The 17326-nt window shown below is 43.1% G+C and overlaps 1 protein-coding gene across 1 annotated transcript; it reads left to right on the top strand.

Moving 5' to 3' along the window:
* Positions 1 to 10103: 10103 nt before the first annotated feature.
* Positions 10104 to 14713, top strand: LOC119275648 (RNA-binding KH domain-containing protein PEPPER-like). Its single transcript, XM_037556546.1, has 6 exons — positions 10104 to 10493; positions 12179 to 12434; positions 13094 to 13248; positions 13327 to 13590; positions 13840 to 14034; positions 14122 to 14713. The coding sequence occupies exons 1-6, from the start codon at positions 10203 to 10205 to the stop codon at positions 14311 to 14313; spliced, it is 1353 nt and encodes a 450-aa protein (XP_037412443.1). The 5' UTR covers positions 10104 to 10202; the 3' UTR covers positions 14314 to 14713.
* Positions 14714 to 17326: the final 2613 nt, after the last annotated feature.

The raw sequence follows: 17326 nt of genomic DNA, 5'->3' as shown, positions 1-17326 counted from the left end.
GTACCTCACCTCACACCTCCGAGTACGCCACAGAGAAATGGCGTGTCAGAACGGAGGAATATGACCTTGTTGGACATGGTCCGGTCAATGATGAGCAAATCGGATTTACCCTTGTCATTCTAGGGATACGATCTAGAAACTACAACTTTCACACTTAACAGGGTACCATCAAAATCCATAGATAAGACACCACATGACATGTGGACCGGGAAGACTCCCAGTTTGTCTTTTCTAAAGATTTGGGGTTATGAAGCATTTGTCAAGCGACTTATGTCAGACAAGCTTACACCCAAGTCGGATAAATGCATATTCGTGGGATATCCGAGGGAAACCTTGGGATATAGCTTCTACAACCGGGAAGAGAACAAAGTGTTTGTTGCTCGGAACGGGGTTTTCCTTGAGAAAGAGTTTCTCAGTCAGGAGGCCAGTGGGAGGATGGCCCGACTCGAAGAAATTCGAGTACCACTCGGGGATGGCTCGGCGGGTGATGAGATCATACCGGAGTCAGTCAGGGAACCCGTAGTGGAAGCGGCACCAGAACCACGGAGGTCGGAAAGATTGCGCAGAGTGCGTGATGTATTGTTGCTAGAAAGCAACGAGCCGACCACATATGCGGAAGCGATGGTGAGCCTGGATTCCGAGGCATGGCTGGAGGCCATGAGATCCGAGTTAAAGTCCATGGATGAAAATCAAGTCTGGGACTTGGTTGATCCGCCGCCTGGCGTAAAGGCCATTGACTGCAAATTGGTCTTTAAGAAGAAAACCGATGTGGATGGAAATGTTCAGATCCACAAAGCTTGGCTTGTCACTAAAGGTTATGGACAAGTTCAAGGAATTGACTACGACGAGACTTACTCGCCGGTAGTGAAGCTGAAGTCGGTGAGGATCGTACTAGCTATAGCTGCATATTTTGATTACGAGATATGGCAGATGGATGCCAAAACGGCTTTCCTTCACGGAAATTTAACCGAGCACGTGTATATGATACTGCCCGAGGGTTTTGTCGATTCAACTAGCACTAGTAAAGTATGCAAGCTCAAGAGATCCATTTATGGGTTGAGGCAGGCATCTCAGAGTTAGAACATTCATTTTGATGAGGTCGTCACTGGTCTCGGTTTCATCAAAAGCGATGAGGACGCTTGTTTATACAAGCAGTTAAGTGGGAGCTCGATTGTGTTTTTGATCTTGTATGTGGATGACATACTACTGATCAGAAATGATGTTTCGATGCTGAACTCGGTCAAGGAATCATTGAATGGCAAGTTCTCAATGAAGGACCTTGGTGAGGCAGTTTACATTTTAGGCATCAAGATCTATAGAGATAGATCGAGGAGGCTGCTCGGCTTGAGCCAAAGCACGTACATAGATAAAGTGTTGAAGCGGTTCAACATGAGTGAGGCCAAGAAAGGGTTCTTGCCTGTCTCATATGGTACAAGGCTAAGCGAGACTCAGAGTCCCTCGACATCTAATGAGCGAAGCAGGATGAGTCAGATTCCGTATGCGGCAATTGGATCCATCATGTATGCCATGATATGTACACGGCCTGATGTTGCTTTTGCAATAAGCCTATCAAGTAACTGGGCAGCGGTAAAGACAATTTTGAAGTACCTGAAAAGGACTAAAGAGATGTTCCTAGTTTATGAAGGTGAGGAAAAGCTCATCGTAAGGGGTTACGTCAATGCTAGTTTCCAAACCGATAGAGATGATTGTCGATCACAGTCCGAATTCGTGTATGCCATGAACGGAGGAGCAGTGAGCTGGATGAGTTCCAAGCAAGATACGGTGGCCGATTCTACCATAGAATCCGAATACATTGCGGCTTGTGAAGCTGCAAAGGAAGGTGTTTGGATCTGGAACTTTCTGGATAATCTTGGTGTTTTTCCAGCCTCGGTAAAACCGTTGGACCTTTATTGTGATAATTCTGGTGCCATCGCACAAGCCAAGGAGCCAAGGGATCACCACAAGACCAGACACATAGATCGGAAATATTACCTGATACGAATGATCGTAAAGAGTGGTGATGTTGAGTTATGCAAAATTCATATGGATGCAAATGTTGCAGATCCGTTGGTTAAGCCGCTTCCACAATCCAAGCATGAGGGGCACGTTAGAGCTATGGGCATTTGATGTCTATTTGATTGACTCTAGTGCAAGTGGGAGACTGTTGGAGATATGCCCTAGAGGTAATCATGTATGATGATATTTCCTATGTGTTTATGAATAAAGATAGTCCTTGGACATTATCAATGATGTGTATTAGCAAGTACGTGACTTGTTTGTGGGACTATACATTGTATGATGACTGTCCTAAAAGGTCCCTAGTCGAAAGGGCTATGTGGACGCACAGCCGACTAGACTAGCATATGACACGGTCGATGGCTTGGTCTCACTAGCCATGGAGCATTGGATGCTAACCGGATAATATGGACTCGAGAGGATCTGGTCGGATTCGACATAGTTGGATCCGAGTTGAGATAAGGTCCGAGTCGGACAGACCCAACTATGAGACGCAACGATATGTCATCTGTGAGTCTCTAGTACAACATACGTTCTATGTCCTAAGACCTGAGCTGGCGCATGTACTCGGGATGGTGACAGACTTGCTTTGGGCCAACCAAACGCTACTCCGTGACTGGGTAGTTACAAAGGTAGGTTTCGGGCTTGTCTAGACCCATGCTGCGAGACATGGTCGAGCAAGATGGGATTTGCCCCTCCGATCAGGAGAGATATACTGTGGGCCCCTTGTTTGATCCGACTAGGATAAGCATGGCCATGCGACAAGGATTATGAGATAATCTGGTTTGTGGTCGGCATCACTGGAACGAGAAAGAGGTCGGGCTAGCACAAGGATGACAGACTCGCCTTGAGTCCGACAACATATATTGTGTGGCAAAAGGAATGTAAGTATGATGTACATGTTCGCCTAACCAGCTTCATAGTCTGCTTGGTGTTCGGCATGCATTGCTAGGGGCCGCTACCAACCATGCAGTTCGGAGGTGATCCGAACTGCGACCAAGCCGGCTTGAACCTAAGGGGTCACGCGCTTAAGGGAAGGAACCTACAAGGTCGGATCCGGGGACACTGGTCGGATGTGATCCGAGCTGTATTCGGATTGTGGTCGAGTAGAGTTATGGCCTTTAGGGTCCGTGTGAGGCCCAAGTGTTGAGCCTACAATGTACGCCTATATAAAGTGGGGTGCGGCACACTCATGCGGTTGATCGCTTCAGAGCTGTCACTAGGGTTTGCATGTGTTGCAAATAGACACCTCTACTCGCCGTCGGTTGTGTGATCGGACCTAGCAGTCCGCCGCACGACGTTCCTCCTGCACGTGTGGATATCGTTAGAGGCGGTGCACCTGCGCCGCTCCGGCGAACTTGTACGTGGGATCCGGCGACCGGCCATTCGAGGGAGATCGGACAAGGAGGAGACGAGTCACGCGGATGCGCTGCCCCAGCTCTTCTTCCGCTGCACGGCACTGCGCATCTAGTGATAACGAACTATGATCCATCTCCCATAGCATGTTCTTGTTTGTTCTGCGCGTAGGAAAATTTTTAACTTGCAGTCAACGCACCCTACCGTAGATCCCAACAAGGTGCGCCCTAGTGAGTTGTGGGCACTGTGGGCCCCCGTTTGCGTTGATTCCACCTCCTAAAAATCACATATATTCCAAAATAATTCTTCGTAAATTTTTATCGCGTTTGGACTTTGTTTGATACGGATTTTCTACAAAACAAAAAACATGCAACAAATAGGAACTAGAACTGGGCACTGGATCAATAGGTTATTCCAATAAATCTTATAAATTGTTGCCAAAAATATGTAAAAGTTGTATAATATTGGCATGAAACAATCAAAAATTATAGATACAATAGACGTATCACAAATCACCGCTTCCCTCTGCGAAGGGACCTTCTATTTACTTTTATGTTGTGCCATCACCTTCTAAAATAAGCGCCAGAACCTGAGAGCACTACTGTCATGCTTATGCATTGTGTGTAGCTAATGTTGGGTGCATCATGACTGGATCTTTTCTACCATGAATTACAATGTTTAGTCGCCGCTTAAACTTTGGAGGTGCTCTACATTTATGTTCGCGGTCTCATAAAGGGCTAGCGAGATACCACTATTGTCATATTATATCATGATTGTTTTGATAAAGTGTTGCTGTTTGAGATATCTTATTATTGCTCGCTAGTTGATTATGTCATTGATAGTCGACATGGTTAGTTATAATATTGGCTGAAAACATGTGTGATGTTTAAGCTTATTTATGCAAACAAGAGCAAAATAGTTCGTAAAAGTTTTTCTTTTTCACATTCAATTTGTCAACTGAATTGCTTGAGGACAAGCAAAGGTTTAAGCTTGGGGAGTTGATACGTCTCTGTCGTATCTACTTTTCCTAACGCTTTCCCTCTTGTTTTGGACTCTAATTTGCATGATTTGGATGAAACTAACCCGGACTGACGCTGTTTTCAGCAGAACTACCATGGTGTTGTTTTTGTGCAGAAATAAAAGTTCTCGGTATGGAATGAAACTTTGAAAGGATTTTCTTATATAGTAAAATAGAATTTATAGAGCCAAGAACCACCGGAGGGGGGCACTTGGGTGGGCACAACCCACCAGGGTGCGCTCCCCTCCTGGCGCGCCCAGGTGGGTTGTCCCCACCTGGTGGCCCTGTAGACCCTGAAACCAACGCTATAAAATCCTATTTTTCTAGGAAAAAATCAAGGAGAAAGAATTATCGCGTTCCACGACACGGAGCCGCCGCCGTCTCCTGTTCTTCATCGGGAGGCCATATCTGGAGTCCGTATGGGGCTCTAGAGAGGGGGATCTTCTATCTTCGTCATCACCAACCCTTCTCCATCGCCAATTCCATGATGCTCCCCACTGGGAGTGAGTAATTCCTTCGTAGGCTCGCTGGTCGGTGAGGAGTTGGATGAGATTCATCATGTAATCGAGTTACTTTTGTAATGGCTTGATACCTAGTATCCACTATGTTCTGAGATTGATGTTGCTATGACTTTGCCATGCTTAATGCTTGTCACTTTGGGCCCGGGTGCCATGATTTCAGATCTGAACTGTTTATGTTATCACCATTATACCCATGTTCTAGATCTGATCTTGCAAGTTATAGTCACCTACTACGTGTTATGATCCGGCAACCCCGGAGTGACAATAGTCGGGACACTTCTCGATGATGACCGTAGTTTGAGGAGTTCATGTATTCACCGTGTGTTAATGCTTTGTTCCGGTTCTCTATTAAAAGGAGGCCTTAATATCCCTTTGTTTCCAATAGGACACCTTTGCCACGGGAGGGTAGGACAAAAGATGTCATGCAAGTTCTTTCCATAAGCACGTATGACTATTTACGGAATACATGCCTACATTATATTTATGAACTGGAGCTAGTGCCATATCGCCCTAGGTTATGACTGTCACATGATGAATATCATCCGACAAATTACTGATCCAATGCCTACAATTTTCCTACATATTGATCTTGCTAAGTTACTACTGCTACTATTATTGTTGCACTTGCTACAAAACTACTGCTATCACTATTACCGTTACTATTGCTGTCGCTACTATTATCAAAACTATCATACTACTTTGCTACTGATAACTTTTCCGCAGATAATTAATCTCCAGGTGTGGTTGAATTGACAACTCAGCTGCTAATACTTGCAAGTATTCTTTGGCTCCCCTTGTGTCGAATCTATAAATTTGGGTTGAATACTCTACCCTTGAAAACTATTGCGGTCCCATATACTTGTGGGTTATCAAACGTCACATGCTTGAGTGTTGTATTGCAACATCTTCAATTCTTCCGCAGTTGCTTCACGATCCGGTTCCTTACCATCCTCAAAGAATTCACCTGCAAGCCAACATGAACAACAGCCCAAACGGTGGGGTTATGACCAAGAATATACATTTTCATCTTATGTTTCTAACTAGTAAAGTTTGTACCATCGAAATATGAACCTCTATGGTGATAGTTATCCTCACTAGACGCCATACTCTCCTAGGTTGTGAAACCAATGCAATGGAGACCAAAGCTTTGGTACCATTTGTAGGATCGAAAGTATGTCTAGAGGGGGTGATTAGACTGCTTGACCATATAAAAACTTAACCCTTTCCCAATTTTAGTTGTAGGAAAGTTTTAGAAATTCTACCAAGTCAAGAACACCCTACACATGCAAGTCTAAGAGTTGAGCAGCGGAAGTAAAGACTTTACATATGATCGTAAAGGATGGATCCGAGAAATCAAACACAATGAAGACACGATGATTTTTGTCGTGGTTCCGATAGGTGGTGCTGTCGTATATCCATGTTGATGGAGACTTCAACCCACAGAGGGTAGTGGTTGTACGAGTCCAGGGAGGGCTCCACCCATGAAGGGTCCATGAAGAAGCAACCTTGTCTATTCCATCATGGCTTATGCCCACGAAGGACTGGCTTCACTCGGGTAGATCTTCACGAAGTAGGAAATCTCCTTGCCCTTACAAACTCCTTGGTTCAACTCCATAATCTCTTCTAGGCTCCCAAGTGACACCTAACCAATCTAGGAGACACCACTCTCCAAAAGGTAATAGGCGGTGTTGTTGATTGTTGATGATGGACTCCTTGCTCTTGTGCTTCAAATGATAGTCTCCTCGACACTCAATCACTCTCTCACAGATTTCGCTTTGGTAGGAGAGGGGAATGAATGGAAAGCAACTTGAAGAGGCTAGAAATCAAGATTCAAATGGTAAGATTGGAATGTCTTGATCTCAACACATGAGTAGGTGGTTCTCTCTTGGAAAATGAGTAGTGGAAGTGAAGTTTTGTTCTGATGCTCTCTTAGAGAGTAGGTGGCAGTGGAGGGGTATTTATATCCTTCACCCAAAATCCAACCCTCAACACTTTCTACTCATTTCGGTGACATCGACCGGAATTCTCGATGAGATTGACCTGTGCAAAAGTAATGAACTTTTGGCTTTTCGATGGGACCGAAGTGTGAGTCTCGGACAGACCGAAAGTGTGGTGACCTAGATTGGATGCCGTTTTGGTAGTTCCGACCATTTCAACTCGGTGACACCGATGTGAACGACTTCACTACATAAACTTGGTCACATCATCTCGGTGGGACCGATCGCAATTTTGGTTGCACCAAAATTCTAGGGTTTTGGCTTGGCAGTGTATGTGATCAACTCAGTGGAACCAAGATAGGCATTATCGATGGGACAGAGATGAATCTTTAGGGTTTTGGACAGATATGATGTGGAGAAATGTTTGAGGATTTTTGGAGCAATATCACGAAGCACTTAAGAAATTGAGTCATGATCAAAACCTCATCCCCTTTTAATAGTATTGGCTTTCCTGTGGACTTAATGTGATCTTGGATCACTTAACCAAAAATGTAGAGTCTTGAACCTTTGCCAATGTATATCCTTTGCATTTTGAGGGTCCACATTCTCATGTCCTTGCCATGCCAATAATTAATCTTTTGTTTGAAATCTATTACCAATGAGCATTAGATCAATGATGTATATGTTATTATGAATTACCAAAACCACCCGGGGATTAGTTGCACTTTCACCCAACTTATGAAATATTGTCATATCACACTGCCAATATGTTGCCGGTACTTTTCCATAATGTGTTAATGTTTACTTGCGTCCTTAGATCATCTCCAACGCCGACTCTCAAATTGCCTGCAACTATCTGGACCGCGTGGCCCGGACGTGTTCTGCCATCCAACACGGTCTTGTATTAGTCTATAGGCCAGTTCGGACATGCTTTCCCCTGGAAACCGAAGACAAAGTGAGGGGAGGGGGATTTGCAGGCGTCTGGACCGCTGCCACGCCCGCTCCTGACTACCCAGGCCCATCGAAAACCCTCCTCCCTTGCCCGCGTACATTCCGTCGGACGGTAGCTGCCCGCATTCATGTTGCTGTAGAGCGGTCACTCTTGAATGACGCCGGCCCAGAGCGGACGCGGCCTTTCACTTGCGTCGGCATTAAAGCGGTGCGTCGTCTGAGAGCGCCGTCCGCTCCATGTCATGTTCAATGCCGGAGAGACGTTTATTGTACGGGATGGGACAGATATCTACCACGCCCCATTCAATGCCCGTTCGTTTGTATGCCACCATTAAGTAGGCTCGTTGGTCGAGGAACCAAGTACGGCGCCGCACATTGACGCACCCAGACACTCGGGCTCACTAGAATTCATTGTTTAAAGGCAGCCACACCCGACTAAACTCCACACCACAACACTTCTGCTCCACATCCTCCTCCATTGCATCGTATCCACCATGACCGCAAGCTCTAGCGTGATGCGGGAGAGCCTATCACCAACAGGCCAGGAGTCGGACTATGAGGCGATGGGGCGTGCCAAGCTCACAACCTAGCAAAAGGGCTCACCACAGTGCGTCATCTGCTTGGCACATAAGGAAAACTTCCTAAGGACCTCGGAGGATCCTAGTTGGATATAACCGACCCGAGGATCATTTAAACCCTAGTCTCCCCCTATATAAGGCAAGGATAAGGCATGTTAGGCATCTAATCTCATACCTAGTGATCCCTGCGACCTCACCATGCATTATACACCATATACTAGCTCTGATACAAGGTTGTTCGTCATCAGTACAATATATCATGAGTAGGGGGTTCCCTCATCGTGAGGGCTTGAACCTAGGTAAACTACCTTGTGTGAATCCCATATGGGCACCCTTCTATGTGTGAGCCCATCAAGATTACAACTAGAATTATGAACCGACATGAGGTGTCTACAAAGAGTTCGTCTACTCATAGTCATCTCAAATGGTTTGGTTGTTCCCTCATGGTCAAATACATCTTTAGTATTGATGCGACTTATATTGAAGAAACTAGGGATGACACCTTTTTAATGTTCCACTACCAATTTACAGGTTACAAAATTTACTTAAAGAGTAAAAATTACATGGTTCCTTGTTGCCCTAATCCGATAAAGATGGGTAAGAACCCGTTAAATCCTACTTTCATGTTTATAACACAACGACATAATTGGCTCGATGCTCCAGCACAGCCTCACCGCCTGCCCCTATCACATGTGGCCCACAACCTAGTCCGAGGATATCTATACCCCAAACCTCATCATGTCGAGGTCTATCCCAGCACCATATGGTGGTTCCACAATGTATCCCACTCTCTCCATTGAGCTGACCCATTAAGGAGGTTTATCCATTTTGTTTCATTATCTTTTCATCCTTTTCCATTCTTTTACTTTCACCTTTTAGTTTCATTTTCCATTATTATTTTAACATTTTTGTAGTCATCTTTCCTCCCTTGTTTTTGCACTTTCACTTTCATATATTAGGATTTTTGACGATTCAATACTTACAAATTAGCATCACGGAGTTCTTTTTCTTCAAAATATATGAGCAAATTTCATGAGGTGAGTAAAATATTTCCAAAAAAAGGCTTTTCATATAAAATGATAATGTCCATAGAAAGACACTTTTCAAGTTTTTTTCTAAGGTCAACTTTTAGAAGTTGCATGAATCATTTCTCTAAAAGGTGTGTACATGTTTTTAAAAGGAAATCAATGAGGGAGGCCGACAAATCGGGTTTTTAAATATAAGAAACCAAGCTCGTGTCCATGAGGACCTGGATGGCTCAGTTGTACATCCACTCCCTAATCAAGTGAGCTAGGATCACTTCTTCCGGTATGAACAATTTTATTTGACATAATTGAATACTTTTATATGAGTTGAGACATATTTCAATAGAAAAACTTACAATAGATTTGTTTTATGTGGTTAAACAATTCTTATAAGTTGTATAAACCTTTTATTTGACATGAACTTTTGTTAGAAATGGTGGAAAATATTTCAAATATATATTTATTTTAAAAGTTAGTATAAATCATTATTTGTTTGTTCTCTATTTTTTTTCAAAATACTAACAAACCGGCCCATTTGACTTCTCTAGCTCCCAGAGGCGGCAGGAGCTAGGTAAAGCCCAGTTATATCAGCACAGGTGGGGGCCTATTAAACTAAAATATCTGGCCCATATGTCAGCGCAGGCACGGAAGAGCCCGTGAGAAATCAAACCAGCAAAAAGCACACCCAGATCTCGTGCGCCTCCTCCTCATCCCCTTCCTTCCACTTGACAGGTCTCTCCACACCCGCGGCTGCAGTCCACACCCAAACCCTAGCCGTCGCGTCGGCAGCTTCCACCGCCATGGACGACCCCGCCGCCGCAGCCACCGCCTCCGCCACGGAGGTTGGTGCGCCCGCATCACCGCCCCCGCCGGCCGCCGAGGAGGCCGATCCCTCGGCGGAGGCGGAGGCCGTCCCGGAGGCGAAGAGGTGGCCCGGGTGGCCGGGGGACAACGTGTTCCGGATGGTTGTGCCCGTGCTGAAGGTCGGGAGCATCATCGGGCGGAAGGGCGAGCTCATCAAGCGTCTCGTGGAGGAGACCAAGGCCAGGGTCCGCGTCCTCGAGGGCCCTGTCGGCGCCACCGAGCGCATTGTGAGTACCCACAAACTTTAGCCAGCGTTTGCTCTTTCCTGCCAGGATTCCGTTATTGACTAGTTGGGGATTGAAATACCTGATGGTTAGATTGATTGGCACTTTGGAATTACAATTTTCTCTGTTCTACATGTCCAATTGGTGCTGCATGTTAGCAATGGTCGCTGGAATCCTGGTAAATAGGTTGGTGGTTAATGTGCTTTGACATAGCTCGTAGTGTCTGAGCCTACAGTGCTTCAAGTGCGATTTCGATTCGCTGATACATGAAATAGACATAAGGGGATGTGGGAGGCTGGAGGCATCGAACCAAATTGACATGCTTGGGTCATTTTTTGATTGCACGTCAATTTCATCTCATATACGACTGCCATTTATTGTGGTGAACCGTACATGTACTTGCCAGGGTGGTGTGTTATATCTTAGAGAAGGGGAGATGTGAAAAAAAAATTATAGCCACTGACATCTATACTACTATACAGTGTACCAGTTTTGAATGAGAGCTAGCCATCAATCCTAACAATTTATGTCCTAAATCCAAAGGTTGAAAGTAGTGGGATTCGCAGTGAACAGTGCATGGTTGTTGCATCCACCATGTTCTAGAATGTATGCTAATCCTTCTCAAGAGACGTGGCCCATACTGATTCCTCTTGGGCCAGCCATGTTGCAGCTTATGGTTGGCAGTGAGTTGAGCCCAAAAAAGTTGGTTTTGGGGGAGAAACATAAAGTAAAATTAAATTTCATTTTTTAATTCTTTTCTTTATTAACATTTTTTGCGGGATTCTTTGTTAACAAATTGTGGAGATTGCATATGTTAATTCCGATTTTCTTTATAATACAATTTATTTCTGCATCTATAAATCAAGATGTTTTTTGCTTCGAATCTATTAGCAAGTTTATGTTTTTTCCTACCAATAATCTCCCATAATGTTAAAATGTGCATTGCATGTGCATACATACTTGTATTTATAGGTGGCCCTCATAATATGTTCCTGAAAAGTCAGTCTTTTTTTTGCTCAGTGTTGTGCACAGAGAATTGTTTTGTATACCCATTCCATCTATCCATTACTCCATATTCCCACAAAATAGATTCCCTAAGTTTTGTCTTAGAAAGTTTGACCAAGTTTATAGAAAAAATATCAAACATCTATAACCAAATAAATCTGCTAGGAATACATATTTCTTGATGAATATATTGATATTGATTTTGTATTGTAAATGTTAAAATGTTTTCTATAATCTTGGTCAAATTTAAGAAAGCTTGACTTATGACAAAACTTAGGGGATCTATTTTGTGGGAAGGAGGGAGTATTGTGTGAATTGATTGCCGTTCTTTTGGTCGGATAAAGTTGAATAGCGAACTACTCCCTCCGTCCCATATTAATTGCCACTCAAACTGCTGGATACATCCGTTTGAGCGTCAATTAATATGGGACGGAGGGAGTATTTAACTATTTATGTACTTGATGGTGTAAATCATTTGTACTCCCTCCGTTCACTTTTGTAAGTCGTTTCAGACAACTCAAAATAGGCTGTTTTGCACATTGTCTGAAATGTCTTCAAGGTCTTATAAAAGTGAACAGAGGGAGTATTATATTCTTCTGTTAGTGGGTACGTTTTATTACTCTTGCATGCCTGATGATCTCCTTTGGATTCACTGAGTAAACCATGGCTCTTGGACATTCCAGGTTTTGGTGTCTGCAAAAGAAGATCTGGGCTTGGAGCTGCCTCCAGCTGTGGACGCTCTGATTAGAGTTTTTAAACGTGTCAATGGAATAACAGATGGAGCTGCTGAAGCTACCCAGACAGCTGCTGCACCTGGTGTATGTGCTGCCCGGTTGGTGGTTCCTGGAGCTCAAGCAATTAACCTCATTGGGAAGCAAGGTGCTTCAATTAAGGCAATCCAGGAGGGCACGGGTGCTACAATAAGGGTTATATCAGTAGGTAATATGTCCTTGGCTGATGTATTTATATTGATACACAAATGCTTTTGTACATCAGTTGATTGTCTTGCCGTTGGATTTCTGCTCTAGCATTTCTATTAGGTGTTCCATGTCCCTCCCAGCACAAAAAGAAATGTTTATCATACTCCCTCTAATCCATAATGTAGTGCATTTTTTTTGAAAAGTCAAACTTTGCAATCTGACCAGGTTTCTAGAGAAAACTATTTGTACCTACAGTACAAAATATATATAATATGAAAATATGTCTTATGATGTATCTAACGATATGTATTTGGGTTCATGATGTAGATACGTTTATCTAAAAACTTGATCAAAGTTCGCAATGAGGTTAATTTGAACTAAAACCATGACAAGAATTATGGAACAGAGGGAGTACATGTTAAGAATGGACTGTATTATAGGTCACGGAAGATATGGAAATTGGAATGAATTTAAACAAGGAAAGAACATCATTGCATAGAATGGTGAAAGTTCATATTTCTACACGTGTGAAGTGTGCACACATTATGCACTTTAAAAAGCATATGCTTATTTGTGATATTATTTAATAGCTTAATATCCATTATTTTTTCTGTTGTGTTGTGCGAAGCTATGCATAATATATACTATATGACTCATCGTGGGTATAAATTTGTGTAGATGAGCGAGATCGGCCTTTCTATGTAACTGACGATGAGAGGATAGTTGAGATACAGGGTGAAACAGAGAAAGTTCTAAAAGCACTGCAAGCAGTTTCTAATCATCTCCGGAAGTTTTTGGTTGACCATAGTGTACTTCCATTGTTTGAGAAGACTGTAAGCACATATATTTTAATGCATGCTATGCTTCGCCATATTGTTTCTAATACATATCATTTCCTATTCTTTAATCAGAATGCCCCAGTAAGTCAAGATCGCAGTGCTGAAACTTGGAATGATATGCCACATCATTCAATTGTTTCTACACAAGTAAATCAACAACCTGAAGTGCGTGATGAATATGTTCTTCCAATGAAAAGGGACCATTTGTATCTTGAACGGGAACCGCTGGTAGAACATAACATTCATCGCTCAGGTGTGTCATTATATGGGCGAGATCCTGCCTTGTCAGCATTACGACCTTCTGGAATGCATGGTGCTGGCCCTCTACTTACACAGGTATGTCTTTGCCTATGTTTCTGCATGTACTCTCTTTTCTTCCTATAATCTTCCTATAAGATATTTTGTTTAATAATAATCCGTGGGCTTTCTTTTTTTTAGTCAGAGTGTCCAACTTCCATTCATGTTCAGTGTGCATCACATCCATCAATCTATTCTTTTTAGGAAATAACACAATGAGTTGTTTGCAAATAGAGCCTAACGTTTGTTTACATTGAACTGTTGCTGATAAGAACAAATGACATGCAGATAACACAAACCATGCAAATCCCACTTACCTATGCAGAAGATATCATAGGGGTCAAAGGAGCAAACATTGCATACATACGGGCTAACAGTGGTGCTGTTGTCACAATTCAAGAGAGTTTGGGAAGCCCTGATGATATAACTGTTGAAATAAAGGGGACATCGTCCCAGGTACAATCTGCTCAACAGCTTATCCAGGTAATAGACATCGCACATTTTTTTTCTTGTTCAAAATGCCATCTTTTAGCAAGATCGAAACTCTCATATACTGTCCTCTTCATTCAGGACTCCCTGGCTACGCACAGAGAACCTGTGAGGAGCAGTTACCCAGGAGGATTAGATCCGTTATATAGGTCCAGCTACCCGTATGGCAGCTCGGCCTACCCGTCATCATCGCTGCCATCTTATTCTAACATGGACGGGAGTGGATATTCATCGTCAGGTCTTGGTGGTTACGGTTCCACTTACCGCTACTAAGATGGTTGCTGTTTGCCATCAAGCTTGCGGCCACCCTGTCTCCACTCCTGGGTCATCGTTGTGTATGTCAGCAATAGTTGCTCTGCTGGCTTCATGTTCCTCAGGGTGGTACTATTATAGTCGTATCGAATCGGGGTGTGTGATTTAGTGTCTACTTGATTTGTAGATGTTCTTATTTCGAGGAAGTCTGTTCTAGTCTTTTTGTGTGCTGACTGATTTGATGATAATCTGCCTGTGCCGAAAGGAATGTAATTCAACGTGTGTTCATCGGTGGGTGCAATGTTTTTCAGTAGCGCCACTTGGTGAAAAAGAGCAGTATAACAGCCTCGTCCTATGGCGACATTGTGGCTTGCTACAACAATAATCACTTCTTTTAAATTGCCCCCAGGATCGAATTGCACATTGCATGCCCTTGAATTACATTTAGTTTTGCTTGATTTTTTTTGTAAATCTAACTCCATTTCAAGACATAATTTCCATTATGGTTGGCCAAGACAAGGCTTTTTAACCAACAATTATTCTATCAATACGTAATTTATGTGACATAAATTTGATGTCACTAAGATTCACATCATATCTTATGTGGTATAATATGTTTGGTCAAAGCTTTGTCTCAACAAACATATTACACCGCATACCGGCATACGTACTATACATAAGATCAGTACGTACAAGTCTATACCTACTATTAAAGCAAGGTGATATTCTTGGTTTCGTCCCGCGATTAGATGATTTTTTTGAGTTTTTCTATCTGGCGAGGTGGTACTATTCACATGGAATTTTTGGTCGTCGTTTCGTGCGTTGAGAAAACATAGCCCAAAGGCCGTTACGCCTCAACAGGGTGGGCTTCAGCGTTCCTCTGATGGGCCTGCTCCTACCGCCTTACGAAAAAAGTGAAAAAAAAATATACGTTCCAATTATGAGTCGAACTCCCAACCTCTACTTCAGTCTACATAGGTGCTGGCCAGCCGACCTACCTTCAGCATTCGGTAAACCTGTGATTCGGTGTAATATATTAGTTCCACCTCGCTCTTTTAAATCAAATCCCACCACTTTATATACGCACGTGAGTTGTACTAAAATCAACCAGCCAAAGGTGATCCATTAAATCCAGCAAGCTAGCTCCAAGACAGACAAGCAAGCTCGTGATCAAGTGATGGCCGGCCTCCATTGCCAATGTGCACGTCCTGCAGGAGAGTGGCGGAGCTTGATCAATGTATATATAGCCACAAAATGCAAGGAATCAATGTCACATTGTGCGGGCTGTGGCGGCTGGCGACGACGGCGGCCAGCAGGCCGGAGTCCATGCAGTCGACGGCATCCATGAACACCCGTTAGTGCCAATGCACGACGATGACATGATGACCGGTGGCCTTGACCACTTTTGGCTGCTCCATTCTACTCCTAATTTAAACATGAACACATGACATCAATGGTCTTCGATACAACTTCTAATAAATTCTCTCTCTAAAAAAAAGATACAACTTCTAATCATCTGGCACCCGCTGCTTCAATTAGTTTTCTCCTCCAACGGAATCTTTCTTATTTTCAATTTACCTATAAGTTCTTAATGTGCCATCATAAGCATTCGTTTATCCAAAAACCCAAATGTACCAATGTGCATTCTCTATAAAGAATTTTTACATATCTCTTTTCTTTGTGGTATATATTAAAGAAGCAGATATTTATTTATTTTAGATATTGTGTTATTGCATAGAAAAAATGAGCTATTATGCATAATTTGTTTTTCTGGATAATATGGTATTGTGGATTGTGCTTCTTCTACTAAAATGTTGTAGTTAAAACAAGTAATTTTCTAACAGTTTGCCCATAACAAAGCAGCCCTAGCGATGGAATTGAAAGCTTGTGGCTGTGTGAGCATCGAAGGCGGTGGGCATGGAAGCTTCTGGTAGAAGATTTGGAGCACTAGCAAGCAGCTAGCCCTTGATTCAGTTGTCAATGGCAATGGCAAGAGTGGTGTCTTCATGTCATTCTTGCTCGATTAGGAAGCCCGTGGTGTTCATAGCTTTAAATCAAAGTCCTCGGGTGCTAGGGGGCGGGAGATCAGCCAACGAACTCAACCAATGCATTTACTCTCTTCAGAAATGAATTTGCCACCTCTTGTCCATTAGAACTAATAATCCAAAATTAATGTTGTTTAGTCAAATTAATTTACTCGAAATCGTACCCCCGTCTCAAGCTCACGCCACGATCCTCAATTGATCCATCCATCCTTTTTTGTCAATGGCGACCATTCTTCCACGACATAGTTCCTCGACTCGGCCAACCTTGATTGATAAAAATCATTGTTTTCTCCCGTTGCAACGCACGGGCATTTGTGCTAGTATCTATTTTAAGAATGATGGCAGTACGAACTTATCATGGATATGAGAGAGAATCAGTTTTTCGTTTCCCACAAGTTTTTTTTGCCCATTAACCTCAAAGATAGAAAAGAGGGACGCAGCTCCTCTGACGTACGGCGCACTCGCTGACGTGTGGACCCGGACCCACGCGTCAGTAGCCCAACGTCAGGTGGCCGTACGTCAGGGGATCCGGCTTCAGAAAAGAGAGACATCAATGAGAGCCTTCTTTGAGAGCAGTTTTTGCTATATAGACATCGATCAAGTAGACGGCTGCAATTTGTTAGTATATCAAACATTGACTGCCGGTGCATATCTCGTCATATCTTCGCTGCAAGCGGTGGGTTTCTATGGAGGGGAGGAAATCGGAAACTGTAAGATAGACAAATCTATTAACTGAAAACACTTGCAACCTAAACAACCAACAGTCCAATTCATCCAAACACAACCATACAACATGCTCAAACATAACAATTATCAATTATCTTTTAGAGATTTTAGTAAAGACTACATATAAATGTATGTAGACGTATTTTAGAGTGTAGATTTTTTCATTTTACTCTATATGTAGTCCATATTGGAACCTTTAAAAAGACTTATGTTTAGAAACGGAGGGAGTAGATCGTATGATTCTCACTTTAGATCATTGGTAT

Source organism: Triticum dicoccoides, chromosome 1A, assembly GCF_002162155.2.
Source record: "Triticum dicoccoides isolate Atlit2015 ecotype Zavitan chromosome 1A, WEW_v2.0, whole genome shotgun sequence".
In the NCBI taxonomy this organism is placed as follows: Eukaryota; Viridiplantae; Streptophyta; class Magnoliopsida; order Poales; family Poaceae; genus Triticum; species Triticum dicoccoides.
The sequence above is the reverse complement of the archived record's forward strand: the minus strand, read 5'-3'. Positions and strand labels throughout refer to the sequence as shown.